A 15229-nucleotide genomic window follows, 5' to 3' on the forward strand; every position below is an offset into this window, starting at 1 on the left:
CGTCCCAGATGGGAGGATAGGCGAAAGCGAGGTACAGGTCTCATGTTTCGCCGTAACCAGACGGAAAATAAAAAACAAGACCAATGACTGGCAATTCCAGTGGGAGGGAGACTATTGCATTTCTCGGCAGAGTGGTCGAAAATCACAAACAGCGTTTGGATAAAAGACACTGTTTCCCATGGTCTCAAGCTGGAATTTGTTCATATTCCACAGGACAAATTTAGATTAACACCCTGGCGCTCATCTCCCACTGAACAATTCGCCCTAGAAGAGGAAGTGAGGACTCTTTGTTCCAAAAATGTTTTGGTAGAAGTGCCGTATTCTCAGGCAGGGGAAGGGTTTTACTCTCCCCTGTTCCTAATCCAGAAGCCTGATAAATCTTACAGAACCATTATAAATCTTAAGGGTCTCAATAAGTTTTTGGTGAAACATACAGGTCCTTCTCAAAAAATTAGCATATAGTGTTAAATTTCATTATTTACCATAATGTAATGATTACAATTAAACTTTCATATATTATAGATTCATTATCCACCAACTGAAATTTGTCAGGTCTTTTATTGTTTTAATACTGATGATTTTGGCATACAACTCCTGATAACCCAAAAAACCTGTCTCAATAAATTAGCATATCAAGAAAAGGTTCTCTAAACGACCTATTACCCTAATCTTCTGAATCAACTAATTAACTCTAAACACATGCAAAAGATACCTGAGGCTTTTATAAACTCCCTGCCTGGTTCATTACTCAAAACCCCCATCATGGGTAAGACTAGCGACCTGACAGATGTCAAGAAGGCCATCATTGACACCCTCAAGCAAGAGGGTAAGACCCAGAAAGAAATTTCTCAACAAATAGGCTGTTCCCAGAGTGCTGTATCAAGGCACCTCAATGGTAAGTCTGTTGGAAGGAAAAAATGTGGCAGAAAACGCTGTACAACGAGAAGAGGAGACCGGACCCTGAGGAAGATTGTGGAGAAGGACCGATTCCAGACCTTGGGGAACCTGAGGAAGCAGTGGACTGAGTCTGGTGTGGAAACATCCAGAGCCACCGTGCACAGGCGTGTACAGGAAATGGGCTACAGGTGCCGCATTCCCCAGGTAAAGCCACTTTTGAGCTACAGAGAAGCAGCACTGGACTGTTGCTAAGTGGTCCCAAGTACTTTTTTCTGATGAAAGCAAATTTTGCATGTCATTCGGAAATCAAGGTGCCAGAGTATGGAGGAAGACTGGGGAGAAGGAAATGCCAAAATGCCTGAAGTCCAGTGTCAAGTACCCACAGTCAGTGATGGTGTGGGGTGCCATGTCAGCTGCTGGTGTTGGTCCACTGTGTTTCATCAAGGGCAGGGTCAATGCAGCTAGCTATCAGGAGATTTTGGAGCACTTCATGCTTCCATCGGCTGAAATGCTTTATGGAGATGAAGATTTCATTTTTCAGCACGACCTGGCACCTGCTCACAGTGCCAAAACCACTGGTAAATGGTTTACTGACCATGGTATTACTGTGCTCAATTGGCCTGCCAACTCTCCTGACCTGAACCCCATAGAGAATCTGTGGGATATTGTGAAGAGAAAGTTGAGAGACGCAAGACCCAACACTCTGGATGAGCTTAAGGCCGCTATTGAAGCATCCTGGGCCTCCATAACATCTCAGCAGTGTCACAGGCTGATTGCCTCCATGCCACGCCGCATTGAAGCAGTCATTTCTGCCAAATGATTCCCGACCAAGTATTGAGTGCATAACTGAACATTATTATTTGATGGATTTTTTGTTTGTTATTAAAAAACACTTTTATTTGATTGGATGGGTGAAATATGCTAATTTATTGAGACAGGTTTTTTGGGTTATCAGGAGTTGTATGCCAAAATCATCAGTATTAAAACAATAAAAGACCTGACAAATTTCAGTTGGTGGATAATGAATCTATAATATATGAAAGTTTAATTGTAATCATTACATTATGGTAAATAATGAAATTTAACACTATATGCTAATTTTTTGAGAAGGACCTGTACTTTCAAAATGGAGTCCATCAATTCGGCAATAAAAATGCTTTTCAACAACTGTTTCATGGTAGTAGTGGATTTGAAAGATGCCTACTATCATGTACCCATTCATGCTGATTTCCAACGATACCTGAGGGTAGCGATACTAATGGGGGGTAGGATTCGACATTTTCAATTCAGAGCGCTCCCCTTTGGGATCACCTCGGCACCTAGGGTGTTTACTAAAATAATTGCGGAAGTTATGGCGCATTTAAGAGAGTCAAATATCCTTATAGTCCCCTACTTAGACGATTTCCTCATTGTAGGTAACTCGGTAGATCATTGTCTGTCACAATGGGAGATTGCTAAAACCAAACTAGAACGGTTGGGTTGGATCATAAACTTTGAAAAATCTAAATTACAGCCCCTAAATGTTCAAAAATTCCTGGGGTTAATGTTGAATTCAGTGACACAGCAGTGTCTCCTCCCTATAGAGAAAATGGACCAAATTCAGAGTTTTGTATTAAGAGCAATCAATACACCTTCCATGACACTTAGGCAAGCAATGTCTCTACTTGGGTCACTCACATCTTGCATCCCAGCAGTTAAGTGGGCTCAGTTCCACACCAGGTCCCTACAAAATGAAGTCCTGTTCCATGACAGAGCCTTAGGAGGCGCATTGAATGGAAAATTGACATTGAGGCCGATAACAGTGAATTCCCTTAGATGGTGGCTAGATAAACAAAATTTATCAGCAGGGGTTCCCTGGATGATAGATGTCACCCACGTGATAACCACGGATGCCAGCTCTTCAGGGTGGGGAGCCTATATGGGGGACATGGTGGTCCAGGGACAGTGGGAACCCTTCACAACATTTTCATCTAATCAAAGAGAGTTGTTGGCGGTTGAACTGGCTGTTAAAAAATTCCTCGTATATCTGCAGGGCCAGCACGTCAGAATTCTGTCGGACAACAGAGTGGCGGTCGCTTACATAAACCGGCAAGGGGGAACTCGTTCCGAAACTTTAATGCAGATCACGGATCGGTTGTTCCAGGTGGCAGAGCTCAATTTTCTATCTTTGACAGCTCTTCACATCAAAGGAAAAGAAAATGTGGCAGCAGATTTCCTCAGCCGAAATGTGTTAAAACAGGGAGAGTGGTCTCTCAACGAGGACATTTTCAATCTTGTCGTCCGCAGATGGGGTCAACCAGTGGTGGATCTATTCGCCACCAGAAACAACAGAAAAGTAAAACTTTTTTGCTCCCTAAATCCCAGGGAGAATCCCCTGGCGGTAGACGCGTTTCTCATAAAATGGGATTTTCCACTAGCCTATGCTTTCCCACCACTGAACCTGATACCTCTAGTGGTGAGGAAAATCAGAGAGGATCGAGCGAAAGTCATCCTTATCGCCCCCTTTTGGCCCAGAAGAACCTGGTTTACCTGGCTCAAGACAATGTCTGTAGCGGTCCCCTGGGTACTGCCAGAGATCCCGAACTTGCTTTCGCAGGGACCGATCTCCCATCCACAAGTGACGGGGCTCCATTTGACGGCATGGTGTTTGAACGGTCACTATTAGTGGGGAAAGGCTTCTCTCCAAACTTGGTGGAGACGCTCCTAAAGAGTAGAAAGCAAATAACTACGAAAATCTACTCTAGGACTTGGAGAAAGTTCTTGTCTTGTTCAAAGTTTAATATCCAAGACGGGGTGCCAGTACAACAAATCCTAGAGTTCCTACAGAAGGGGTTCGAGTTGAAACTCTCTCCTAGTACCCTTAGGGTACAGGTCTCAGCTTTAGGTGCCCTGTTTTCCTGTAATATAGCGAATAACTACTGGATAGCGAGGTTTATGAAGGCAGTTAGTAGATCTACACCACTGCATAAAGACAGAACAGTTCCATGGGATTTAAATTTAGTTCTGTCCTCTCTAACTAAACCCCCCTTTGAACCTCTGCAGGAGGCCTCGATCAAAATGTTGACACTTAAGACAGCCTTCCTGATCGCCATAACCTCAGCTCGCAGGATAGGGGATATACAGGCACTTTCCAGAGCTCCTCCATACACTGAAATCTTGTCAGACAGAGTAGTCCTTAGACCAGACCCAGCATATCTGCCAAAGGTGGCGACACGGTTCCATAGATCACAGGAGATAGTTTTGCCGTCCTTTATTCCTAATCCCTCTAATCCTAAAGAGCAGGAGCTTCATACGTTAGACGTCAGGAGATCTCTTCTTCAGTATATTTCAGCTACTGATAATTGGAAGAAGGATGGGGCACTGCTTCTTTCCTTCCAAGGTCCAAAGAAAGGATTTAGAGTATCGAAATATTTACTGGCTAAATGGATTAGGGAAACTATCTCTCTAGCTTATACAGCAGGTGGGGGGCCAGCTCCGCAGAACCTAAAGGCACATTCCACCCGGGCCATGGCGTCATCCTGGGCAGAAAGATCTGGAGTGTCAGTGGAGCAGATATGTAAGGCGGCCACATGGTCATCCCCTTCCACTTTCTTTAAACACTATCGGTTGGATTTGGGGTCCTCCTCTGATCTTTCCTTTGGGTTAAGGGTGCTACAATCTATAGTCCCTCCCTAAGGTAGCTTACATCTCTGTAAATCTCTCGTGTGCTGTCATGGGAGTCCGAATAAAGCATTAAGCTACTTACTGGTAGCGGCATTTTTCGGAGGCCCATGACAGCACCCTTAGTTCCCTCCCTATTCACGTGGGGGTAGCACTTCCTGATATGTATATAGCGTAATATGTAAATCTCACGTATGGTGTCTTATTACAATAATGGGTTATTTTGTTTCAAATGTATATAATGTATATATTGTATATTTGTGTACCACTAACCGCGGCAGTCCTCTCAGGCTCTGAAATACAACTGATGCATGGGGAGAGGTGCCGCCCTTTTGTATCTGTAGGTTTCCTGTTCCTTAAGGGCGGATCCCCTCTCTCGTGTGCTGTCATGGGCCTCCGAAAAATGCCGCTACCAGTAAGTAGCTTAATGCTTTCTTTTAAAATAAGCTCTGGCATCACATTCTCGGGGAGATAACAGGCCGCCCCATATTCCTGAACAATTTATTTACATATAAGAAAAATAAGGATTTTTCTGGTATGAGTCATCAGATTTCAGAAGTCAAGGTATCATTTTATTAAGTTTCATATGACCTACTAGATGGTTGCCTGATTCTAACGCATCGGGTATTCTAGAATATGCATGTCCACGTAGTATCTTGCCCAGCCACGTAGTATCTTGCCCAGCCACGTAGTATATTGCACAGGCCACGGAGTATAGTGCAGAGCCCATGTAGTATGTAGCACAGCCCATGGAGTATAGTGCAGAGCCCACGGAGTATATTGGCCAGCCCACGGAGTATATTGGCCAGCCCACGGAGTATATTGGCCAGCCCACGGAGTATATTGGCCAGCCCACGGAGTATATTGGCCAGCCCACGGAGTATATTGGCCAGCCCACGGAGTATATTGGCCAGCCCACGGAGTATATTGGCCAGCCCACGGAGTATATTGGCCAGCCCACGGAGTATATTGGCCAGCCCACGGAGTATATTGGCCAGCCCACGGAGTATATTGGCCAGCCCACGGAGTATATTGGCCAGCCCACGGAGTATATTGGCCAGCCCACGGAGTATATTGGCCAGCCCACGGAGTATATTGGCCAGCCCACGGAGTATATTGGCCAGCCCACGGAGTATATTGGCCAGCCCACGGAGTATATTGGCCAGCCCACGGAGTATATTGGCCAGCCCACGGAGTATATTGGCCAGCCCACGGAGTATATTGGCCAGCCCACGGAGTATATTGGCCAGCCCACGGAGTATATTGGCCAGCCCACGGAGTATATTGGCCAGCCCACGGAGTATATTGGCCAGCCCACGGAGTATATTGGCCAGCCCACGTAGTATATTGGCCAGCCCACGGAGTATATTGGCCAGCCCACGGAGTATATTGCAGAGCCCACGTAGTATATTGCAGAGCCCACGTAGTATATAGCACAGGCCACGGAGTATAGTGCAGAGCCCACTAGTATATAGCACAGGCCACGGAGTATAGTGCAGAGCCCACTAGTATATATAGCACAGGCCACGGAGTATAGTGCAGAGCCCACGTAGTATGTAGCACATCCCACGTAGTATATTGCCCAGCCACGTAGTATATTGCAGAGCCCCTGTAGTATATAGCACAGAATACGGAGTATAGTGCAGAGCCCACGTAGTATGTAGCACAGCCCATGTAGTATATTGCACAGCCCACGGAGTATATAGCACAGCAACGTAGTAAATACTCGCCGTCCGTCCGCAGCTGTCACCGCCGCATGTGCTGCGCTGTTTCCTGCTGTCACGGCCGTCCTCAATGACCGTGGCTGTCATCACTGACCGCGGCCGCTAATTTAGTCCCTTTCTTTTGGCCGCGGTAGGCCCAACAGTGCCCATGGTCCGGGCCTGTACGGAGTGGGCGGGGACTCGCTCTGCATACTTCCTGGCCTCCCCTGCCCTTTTGTCTACGCCCACTGGCTGGCGACGACCAATTAATATCCGCGACAGACAGAAAGACAGACATAAAGACGGAAGTGACCCTTAGACAATTATATAGTAGATACTCTGATATAGACAGCTTAAGAGGGCCGATCCTACTGACAGATTCCTTTTAAGGAGTAGGAGGCTTTAGAGCAGGAGTGCGGAACCTCAGGCCACCGGCCATTTACGGCCCTCGATGACCTTTTATCAGGTCCTCGGGAAGATTCTCAGGGACCACATTCTTGGGCAGAGAGGTGTATTTTGATTGCCACCAGCTCATTAATTTGTTCTTTCTCTGATAGCACACACACAGTGTTGACTACTGAACACTGAAGGGCCTGCAATGAAAGATTACATCCTGACACCAGTGCCACAGTCAGGATGTACTTTGTGGGCGGAGTTTGTACGACCCCCAAGGATGGTATAAATATCCAAATGGCCCTTGGCAGAAAAAAGATTCCCCACCCCTTCTTTAGCGTATCAAAGTAAAATTCTGAATAAATTGAGAATTTTATTTTCCTTTTTTCCCCAGCCTTCAATGTATTAATAGCTTCTACATATCTGTATGTAATTACATTGTAACATACTTTATTCCAGAGAGAATTTATTGATGTGAATCAGCTATCATTCATCCACGACCTTGGGCCGAAGGGCATGTAAGTTTTATATGATTAGTTTTCTCAACTGCTCCCTATTCTTTTTATGGAGGTTGTGTGGAGTCTTGAGGTTGTCATTTGCTGTTTACTGCGAGAGTGTGCATGGGGAAATGCAGTGTGCCTTTCTTTTTTCATTTTTTTTTTCATCTTTTTTCTAGCGTAATTCCTACTCATAATATTGTACAGCTGAATCAACATTGTTTTCTCCCGTTGTATTAATGTTTTTTTTAAGCAGTTGACTAAGACCTCTTTCTCAACATATTTTTGTGCTTGCTAAGTTTGGACTCCCATATTTGCAGTAAGTTCTGCAAACTAGTTACCATTTTTTTTATTTTATTGAACTTTGAGAACAAAAATCATTACCAGGTAGTGTTGCATTTTTGTGAACCTTTTCCTCCTCTGTACTCCAATTAGCTTGGCTTACTTCTGAAATTCTGTATAAAAATAGCACTCAGCCGGTATTCTGCTAAGAAGATAATCCTCACAAGCCTGACAAACTAGTGGTAGATATGTCACTATTACTGTTGTATAATAGTAAGAAATGCTACTGTAACCAGCTGGATGTAATTGTGCTAAAGATTTGTAAACTTTATATTACATTTTGTACTCAAGTGAGATGTGTGCATCAGCGTATAGGTTGAATTCTTAAACATCCGGAATTGAATAGGACATGTGCTTGATACCTGCTTATTGTTATCGTGATGTGTTGCGCCCTTCCAGAAAGTGAAGTGCTCGACAAATCTCTTGTCAGAGTTTATCATGCTATTGGTTTGTCACACAGTAAGCTGGATGTTGAATCTGGTCCTGGTTGCCCTTGTGGTTAAGCCCAACCTGTATCCTAGATTTCATATTTGCAGTGATCCCTACATGTCTGACGAAGAGTGTTATACCCGATGTCATAGATGCAAATGTAAAATGGGATGAATCTATAAAGCTATCTCTCATATTGAGGATTGAAACGTGGCTTCATCATAACTTTGAAAGGGAGTAAGAACTAGCACTATAAACACTACATGACCCCCTGTTAAGTTACAACCACCTGCTCTGAACAGGTAATTGAAGTAGGTTATCTGATGAAGAGCAGTCTATCTATTCCAAAGGCTGGAAGTTTACACTTTTTTTTTTTTATAACTGGCATATAGTTATGTGAGACATATTCTCACCATTGTGGCGAATGTAACACATTTGCGAACATCACTACGTGGTCTGCACATCAGCCCCTAATTAATATCAGCCAGATGAATAACGATATATACCATGTTTTTATCTATCGAAAGCTAAAATCATGATGGGAAATGTGGCATTATCTCCCGCCTAGGACCTCAAAGTGGGCAGATATCTTGAAGATCAGGAATCCTATAACTTTTTGGGACCTAGGCATATCCCATTGACCATATACATTCACTGTGAAGTGCCCAATAAGCTGCCTAGTAGCGAAAGCAGCCATGGCCATCAGTAGTCAATGGCGTAATTGTCATGACAATTGGCAGCTGCGGAGTTGAGATTTTGGACAAATTTGTGGCAGCGGTAGGATATCTCTGTGATCCTCTGGCTGTTCCCCAACATCCAAAAAGTTACTTATTTCTGTACCTACTGCATTGTAATAAGTGGATCTAAGATACTCATAATAAATCTTCTGTAAAGCATATCCTTTTGGTGTGCAGTTCCTTCCTCCTATCTGCTACAGTCTTTAGGCTGGTAATACACATTATTGGTTGTCGGCCAAATGATGTTTGGACTGATAGCCATCTCATCTAATAGCTCCCATACACAGGAGCTCTGCCGAGTGCTCTTGTGTTCACTTCGAGAAAGCCATCAACTGATGCAGCCAGCGGCTAATCTCAGGGAGAACAGTGCGATCATCAGTCCGAAATCCAACATTTCTGACCATCAGTCGGCTAGTGCCTCCATAAATAGTAGACAGTCGACCGTCCCTGTCGATATCAGCGGGTTCAACCAACATTTGTCTAATGTTTATGGGAGCCTTTACAGGAGCTCGGTGGTTGGCTCCATAGGAACTGGCACCGGTTTTATGTTAAACTAATTCCTAAGGGTGTGCCTCTTATCTTATGGATGTAATAAGAATTTTGTCTTATCACAACAAAACAGAATTATTGGTCTTTAACAACCATGGCCTGTCCGTCTGCTTTGTCAGCTGCTAGCAGATGCATCCCATTTATATGGACGATCCTAGAGACAGCAAGGTCTGTTTGTGAGTTCCATTGTGTGAACCCAATGAACACATCTCTTTTCTGTTGGTAAAACCCCGTGTATTGAATAGCAATTTACTGGAACTTGGGAGTGCTAGAATAAAACTTTTTTGAAATTCTGGACTTGGAAGGGTCACTTGGCAAATATCCATGGTCTGCATAGCAGTGGTATGTAGAATTTTTGACAGATGCATTGTACTAAAATTGTCAGTTGTCATTAGAAATCAAGCACTCTAAAATAAATTAAGCTGTGGTCATTATAATACAATGATAGAAGTTGACACAATCTTTCTTTCTATACTTTATTCAGAGAGGGCATGATCATGAAGAGGTCTGGTGGGCACAGAATACCTGGTTTGAATTGCTGTGGGCAAGGAAGCGTGTGCTACCGTTGGTCAAAGAGGTACTGGAAGAATACACCTGAATTTTCACAAAAACTCATTCAGATACCATTTTGATCTGATTTCATTTTCTAAGAGAACTGAAAAAGCATTTTATTTACCTGGCATGTCTGGTATATGGGCACTACCATCTATTCCATTTGATGAGACAAAATGTTTAAACTCTTCATACAAACGAAAAGCTTGATCCTGTTCATCTTATGTGTATAACTTCTGCTATTTTGGAAATCCGGATTGAGTATAATAATTTCTTCATGCCCAATCATAAATTTGGAATAGATGAGTAGCTATGAGAGCTTCCCTAAGCGGAGTGCAAATATTTTTTAGATCAAAGTATAAAAGGTCCGAATTTTTGTGGTCTTTGCAAGTCATGTTACATTTTTCCCTGTAATCTAAAAGAATCTTATCATTTCTCTCATAAATTTTGCAGGTGGCTGGTTGTGAAAGATTCTTTCCTTTTGTACATGAAGTCTGACACTGGAGCCATATCCTTTGTTCTGTTAGTTGATAAGGAATTCAACATAAAGATTGGGAAGAAAGACACTGAGACCCAGTATGGCTTGCGAATAGACAATCTCTCCAGGTGGGATTAAGCCATTCAGTTTCCACTCTTTTACTTTACAATAATTGCATTTTTCTCATAGTTAGCCTTTTCTGTGTAGATGATGGATGTTAGAAGTTTTGTGATTGAAATCAAGGTTTACTTAAAGTAAATGTACCCTCATGCAATCTTGTAAATGTTTTGGATACTGGAGAATTCTTTGGCATGCATATTGCATGTATCTCACGGTGTCTATTCAATGTGATCTTCTGTAATTAAATGATGACTTCTGCACATGTCTGGATCAGATAGATGTACAGAGGTCCCTCAACCTACAAAATTATATAGTTACAGAATGACTATTGCTTGCTGAAACACATGGAAAACTAGTAATTGCATCCAAAGACTCCAACACCCACCCAAACATTCAGGATCTGAGACTGTAATGTGACATGAAGAATTATGCATTATACACCGACACCATAGTCACACGTAATCGTCACCATCTTGTCTTCTGTTCGTACAGCATTCACTTGCAATTGTGCCATAGGAAGGGAGGAGCATGTCATATCTGTGCATGTGCTATGGCTCCCATTGCCACAGGCTGCACATTGCTGTTTTAATACTGTTTGTAGTGTTTTCATGTCTACTACTATCGAGGCCGTTCTGGTCTGTATGTCTGGCCATTTATCTCTTTAGAAGTAGGCAAAGTTGGCGTGTTTTATTATGTATTTTTCTATGGGAGGTTGCACTCTTCCCAAGTGTATAACAATGCGGAGGACTTTGAGAAAGGGGAAAAGCCGAGATTAGCCTCATGTCTCACAGCGAGTAGGCTGAAATAAACGAATAAGGGAAAATCTCATCAGTGCAGGACTTTATCATCACAGCAGGTAGCTGAAAGGTGGAGGTGAATGTGCTGGTAGTGCAACATTTGAGTGTTCCTAAGGCCACATTCACATGTTCAGCATTTTACCTCAATATCTGTAAGCCAAAAGCAGGAGTGGAACAATTAGAGGAAAAGTATAATAGAAACACGTCACCACTTCTGCATTTATCACCCATTTGGATTTTGGCTTAACCCCTTCATGACCCAGCCTATTTTGACCTTAAAGACCTTGCCGTTTTTTGCAATTCTGACCAGTGTCCCTTTATGAGGTAATAACTCAGGAACGCTTCAATGGATCTTAGCGGTTCTGAGACTGTTTTTTCGTGACATATTGGGCTTCATGTTAGTGGTAAATTTAGGTCAATAAATTCTGTGTTTATTTGTGATAAAAACGGAAATTTGGCAAAAATTTTGAAAATTTCGCAATTTTCACATTTTGAATTTTTATTCTGTTAAACCAGAGAGTTATGTGACACAAAATAGTTAATAAATAACATTTCCCACACGTCTACTTTACATCAGCACAATTTTGGAAACAAAATTTTTTTTTGCTAGGAAGTTATAAGGGTTAAAATTTGACCAGCGATTTCTCATTTTTACAACGAAATTTACAAAACCATTTTTTTTAGAGACCACCTCACATTTGAAGTCAGTTTGAGGGGTCTATATGGCTGAAAATACCCAAAAGTGACACCATTCTAAAAACTGCACCCCTCAAGGTGCACAAAACCACATTCAAGAAGTTTATTAACCCTTCAGGTGCTTCACAGCAGCAGAAGCAACATGGAAGGAAAAAATGAACATTTAACTTTAGTCACAAAAATGATTTTTCAGCAACAATTTTTTTATTTTCCCAATGGTAAAAGGAGAAACTGAACAACGAAAGTTGTTGTCCAATTTGTCCTGAGTACGCTGATACCTCATATGTGGGGGTAAACCACTGTTTGGGCACACGGCAGGGCTTGGAAGGGAAGGAGCGCCATTTGACTTTTTGAATGAAAAATTGGCTGCACTCTTTAGCGGACACCATGTCATGTTTGGAGAGCCCCCGTGTGCCTAAAAATTGGAGCTCCCCCACAATTGACCCCATTTTGGAAACTAGACGCCCCAAGGAACTTATCTAGATGCATAGTGAGCCCTTTAAACCCCCAGGTGCTTCACAAATTGATCTGTAAAAATTAAAAAGTACTTTTTTTTCACAAAAAAATTCTTTTAGCCTCAATTTTTTCATTTTCACATGGACAACAGGATAAAATGGACCCTAAAATTTGTTGAGCAATTTCTCCCGAGTACGCCGATACCTCATGTGTGGGGGTAAACCACTGTTTGGGCACACGGCAGGGCTCAGAAGGGAAGGCGCGCCTTTTGACTTTTTGAATGGAAAATTAGCTCCAATTGTTAGCGGACACCATGTCGCGTTTGGAGAGCCCCTGTGTGCCTATGCATTGGAGATCCCCCACAAATGACCCCATTTTGGAAACTAGACCCCCAAAGGAACTAATCTAGATGTGTGGTGAGCACTTTGAACCCTCAAGTGCTTCACAGAAGTTTATAACGCAGAGCCATGAAAATAAAAAAAAAATTTCTTTTCTCAAAAATAATTTTTTAGCCCACAATTTTTTATTTTCCCAAGGGTAACAGGAGAAATTTGACCCCAAAAGTTGTTGTCCAGTTTCTCCTGAGTACGCTGATACCCCATATGTGGGGGTAAACCACTGTTTAGGCACATGCTGGGGCTCGGAAGTGAAGTAGTGACGTTTTGAAATGCAGACTTTGATGGAATGCTCTGCGGGCGTCACGTTGCGTTTGCAGAGCCCCTGATGTGGCTAAACAGTAGAAACCCCCCACAAGTGACCCCATTTTGGAAACTAGACCCCCCAAGGAACTTATCTAGATATGTGGTGAGCACTTTGAACCCCCAAGTACTTCACAGAAGTTCATAACACAGAGCAGTGAAAATAATAAATACGTTTTCTTTCCTCAAAAATAATTTTTTAGCCCAGAATTTTTTTTTTTCCCAAGGGTTACAGGAGAAATTGGACCACAAAAGTTGTTGTCCAGTTTCTCCTGAGTAAGCTGATACCCCATGTGTGGGGGTAAACCACTGTTTGGGCACACGTCGGGGCTCAGAAGGGAAGTAGTGACTTTTGAAATGCAGACTTTGATGGAATGGTCTGCGGACGTCACGTTGCGTTTGCAGAGCCCCTGGTGTGCCTAAACAGTAAAAAACCCCCACAAGTGACCCCATTTTGGAAACTAGACCCCCCAAGGAACTTATCTAGATATGTGGTGAGCATTTTGAACCCCCAAGTGCTTCACAGACGTTTACAACGCAGAGCCATGAAAATAAAAAATAATTTTTCTTTCCTCAAAAATGATGTTTTAGCAAGCAATTTTTTATTTTCTCAAGGGTAACAGGAGAAATTGGACCCCAGTAATTGTTGCGCAGTTTGTCCTGAGTACACTGGTACCCCATATGTGGGGGTAAACCACTGTTTGGGCACACGTCGGGGCTCGGAAGTGAGGGAGCACCATTTGACTTTTTGAATACAAGATTGGCTGGAATCAATGGTGGCGCCATGTTGCGTTTGGAGACCCCCTGATGTGCCTAAACAGTGGAAACCCCTCAATTCTAACGCCAACACACCCCTAACCCTTATCCCAACTGTAGCCGTAACCCTAATCACAACCCTAACCCCAACACACCCCTAACCCTTATCCCAACTGTAGCCGTAACCCTAATCACAACCCTAACCCCAACACACCCCTGACCCTAACCACAACCCTAATTCCAACCCAACCCTAACCCTAAGGCTATGTGCCCACGTTGCGGATTCGAATGAGATTTTTCAGCACCATTTTTGAAAAATCCGCGGGTAAAAGGCACTGCGTTTTACCTGCGGATTTACCGCGGATTGCCAGTGTTTTTTGTGCGGATTTTACCTGCGGATTCCTATTGAGGAACAGGTGTAAAACGCTGTGGAATCCGCACAAAGAATTGACATGCTGCGGAAAATACAACGCAGCGTTTCCGCACGGTATTTTCCGCACCATGGGCACAGCGGATTTGGTTTCCATATGTTTACATGGTACTGTAAACCTGATGGAACTCTGCTGCGGATCCGCAGCCAAATCCGCACCGTGTGCACATAGCCTAATTCTAAAGGTATGTGCACACGCTGCGGAAAACGCTGTGGATCCGCAGCAGTTTCCCATGAGTTTACAGTTCAATGTAAACCTACGGGAAACAAAAACCGCTGTACACATGCTGCGGAAAAACTGCACGGAAACGCAGCGGTTTACATTCCGCAGCATGTCACTTCTTTCTGCGGATTCCGCAGCGGTTTTACAACTGCTCCAATAGAAAATCGCAGTTGTAAAACCGCAGTGAAATGCACAGAAAATCCGCGGTAAATCCACAGCGGTTTAGCACTGCGGATTTATCAAATCCTCTGCGGAAAAATCCGCAGAGGACCAGAATACGTGTGCACATCCCAAACCCTAACCCTACCCCTAACCCTACCCCTAGTTCTTACCCCAACCTTAGTGGAAAAAAAAAATTCTTTATTTTTTTTATTGTCCCTACCTATGGGGGTGACAAAGGGGGGGAGGGTCATTTACTATTTTTTTTATTTTGATCACTGAGATAGGTTATATCTCGGTGATCAAAATTCACCCTGGAACGAATCTGCCGCCCGGCAGATTCGGCGGGCGCACTGCACATGCGCCCGCCATTTTGGAAGATGGCGGCGCCCAGGAAAGAAGACGGACGGACCCCGGGAGGCTAGGTAAGTATAAGGGGGGGGAGATCAGGGCACGGGGGGGAGGGGCGTCGGAGCATGGGGGGTGGATCGGAGCATGGGGGGGTGGATCGGAACACGGGTGGGTGGATTGGAGCACGGGGTGGGGGATCGCTGTGCGGGGGGGTGGATCGGAGCACGGGGGGGATCGCTGTGCGGGGGTGGGGTGATCGGAGTGCGGGGGGGTTTGATTGGAGCACGGGGGGTGTGATTGGAGCAC

The 15229-nt window shown here is 43.8% G+C and overlaps 1 protein-coding gene across 3 annotated transcripts in view; it reads left to right on the plus strand.

Moving 5' to 3' along the window:
• Window positions 1–15229, plus strand: part of PLD1 (phospholipase D1) — a 452191-nt gene that overhangs the window by 329193 nt on the left and 107769 nt on the right. For all 3 annotated transcript variants that reach the window (XM_069727329.1, XM_069727327.1, XM_069727330.1), the window contains 3 exons: window positions 7113–7171; window positions 9692–9784; window positions 10213–10365. In XM_069727329.1, the coding sequence (XP_069583430.1) occupies window positions 7113–7171; window positions 9692–9784; window positions 10213–10365 (305 nt within the window). The remainder of the gene's footprint in view (window positions 1–7112; window positions 7172–9691; window positions 9785–10212; window positions 10366–15229) is intronic.

This window comes from Ranitomeya imitator, chromosome 5, assembly GCF_032444005.1.
Source record: "Ranitomeya imitator isolate aRanImi1 chromosome 5, aRanImi1.pri, whole genome shotgun sequence".
NCBI classification, from domain to species: domain Eukaryota; kingdom Metazoa; phylum Chordata; class Amphibia; order Anura; family Dendrobatidae; genus Ranitomeya; species Ranitomeya imitator.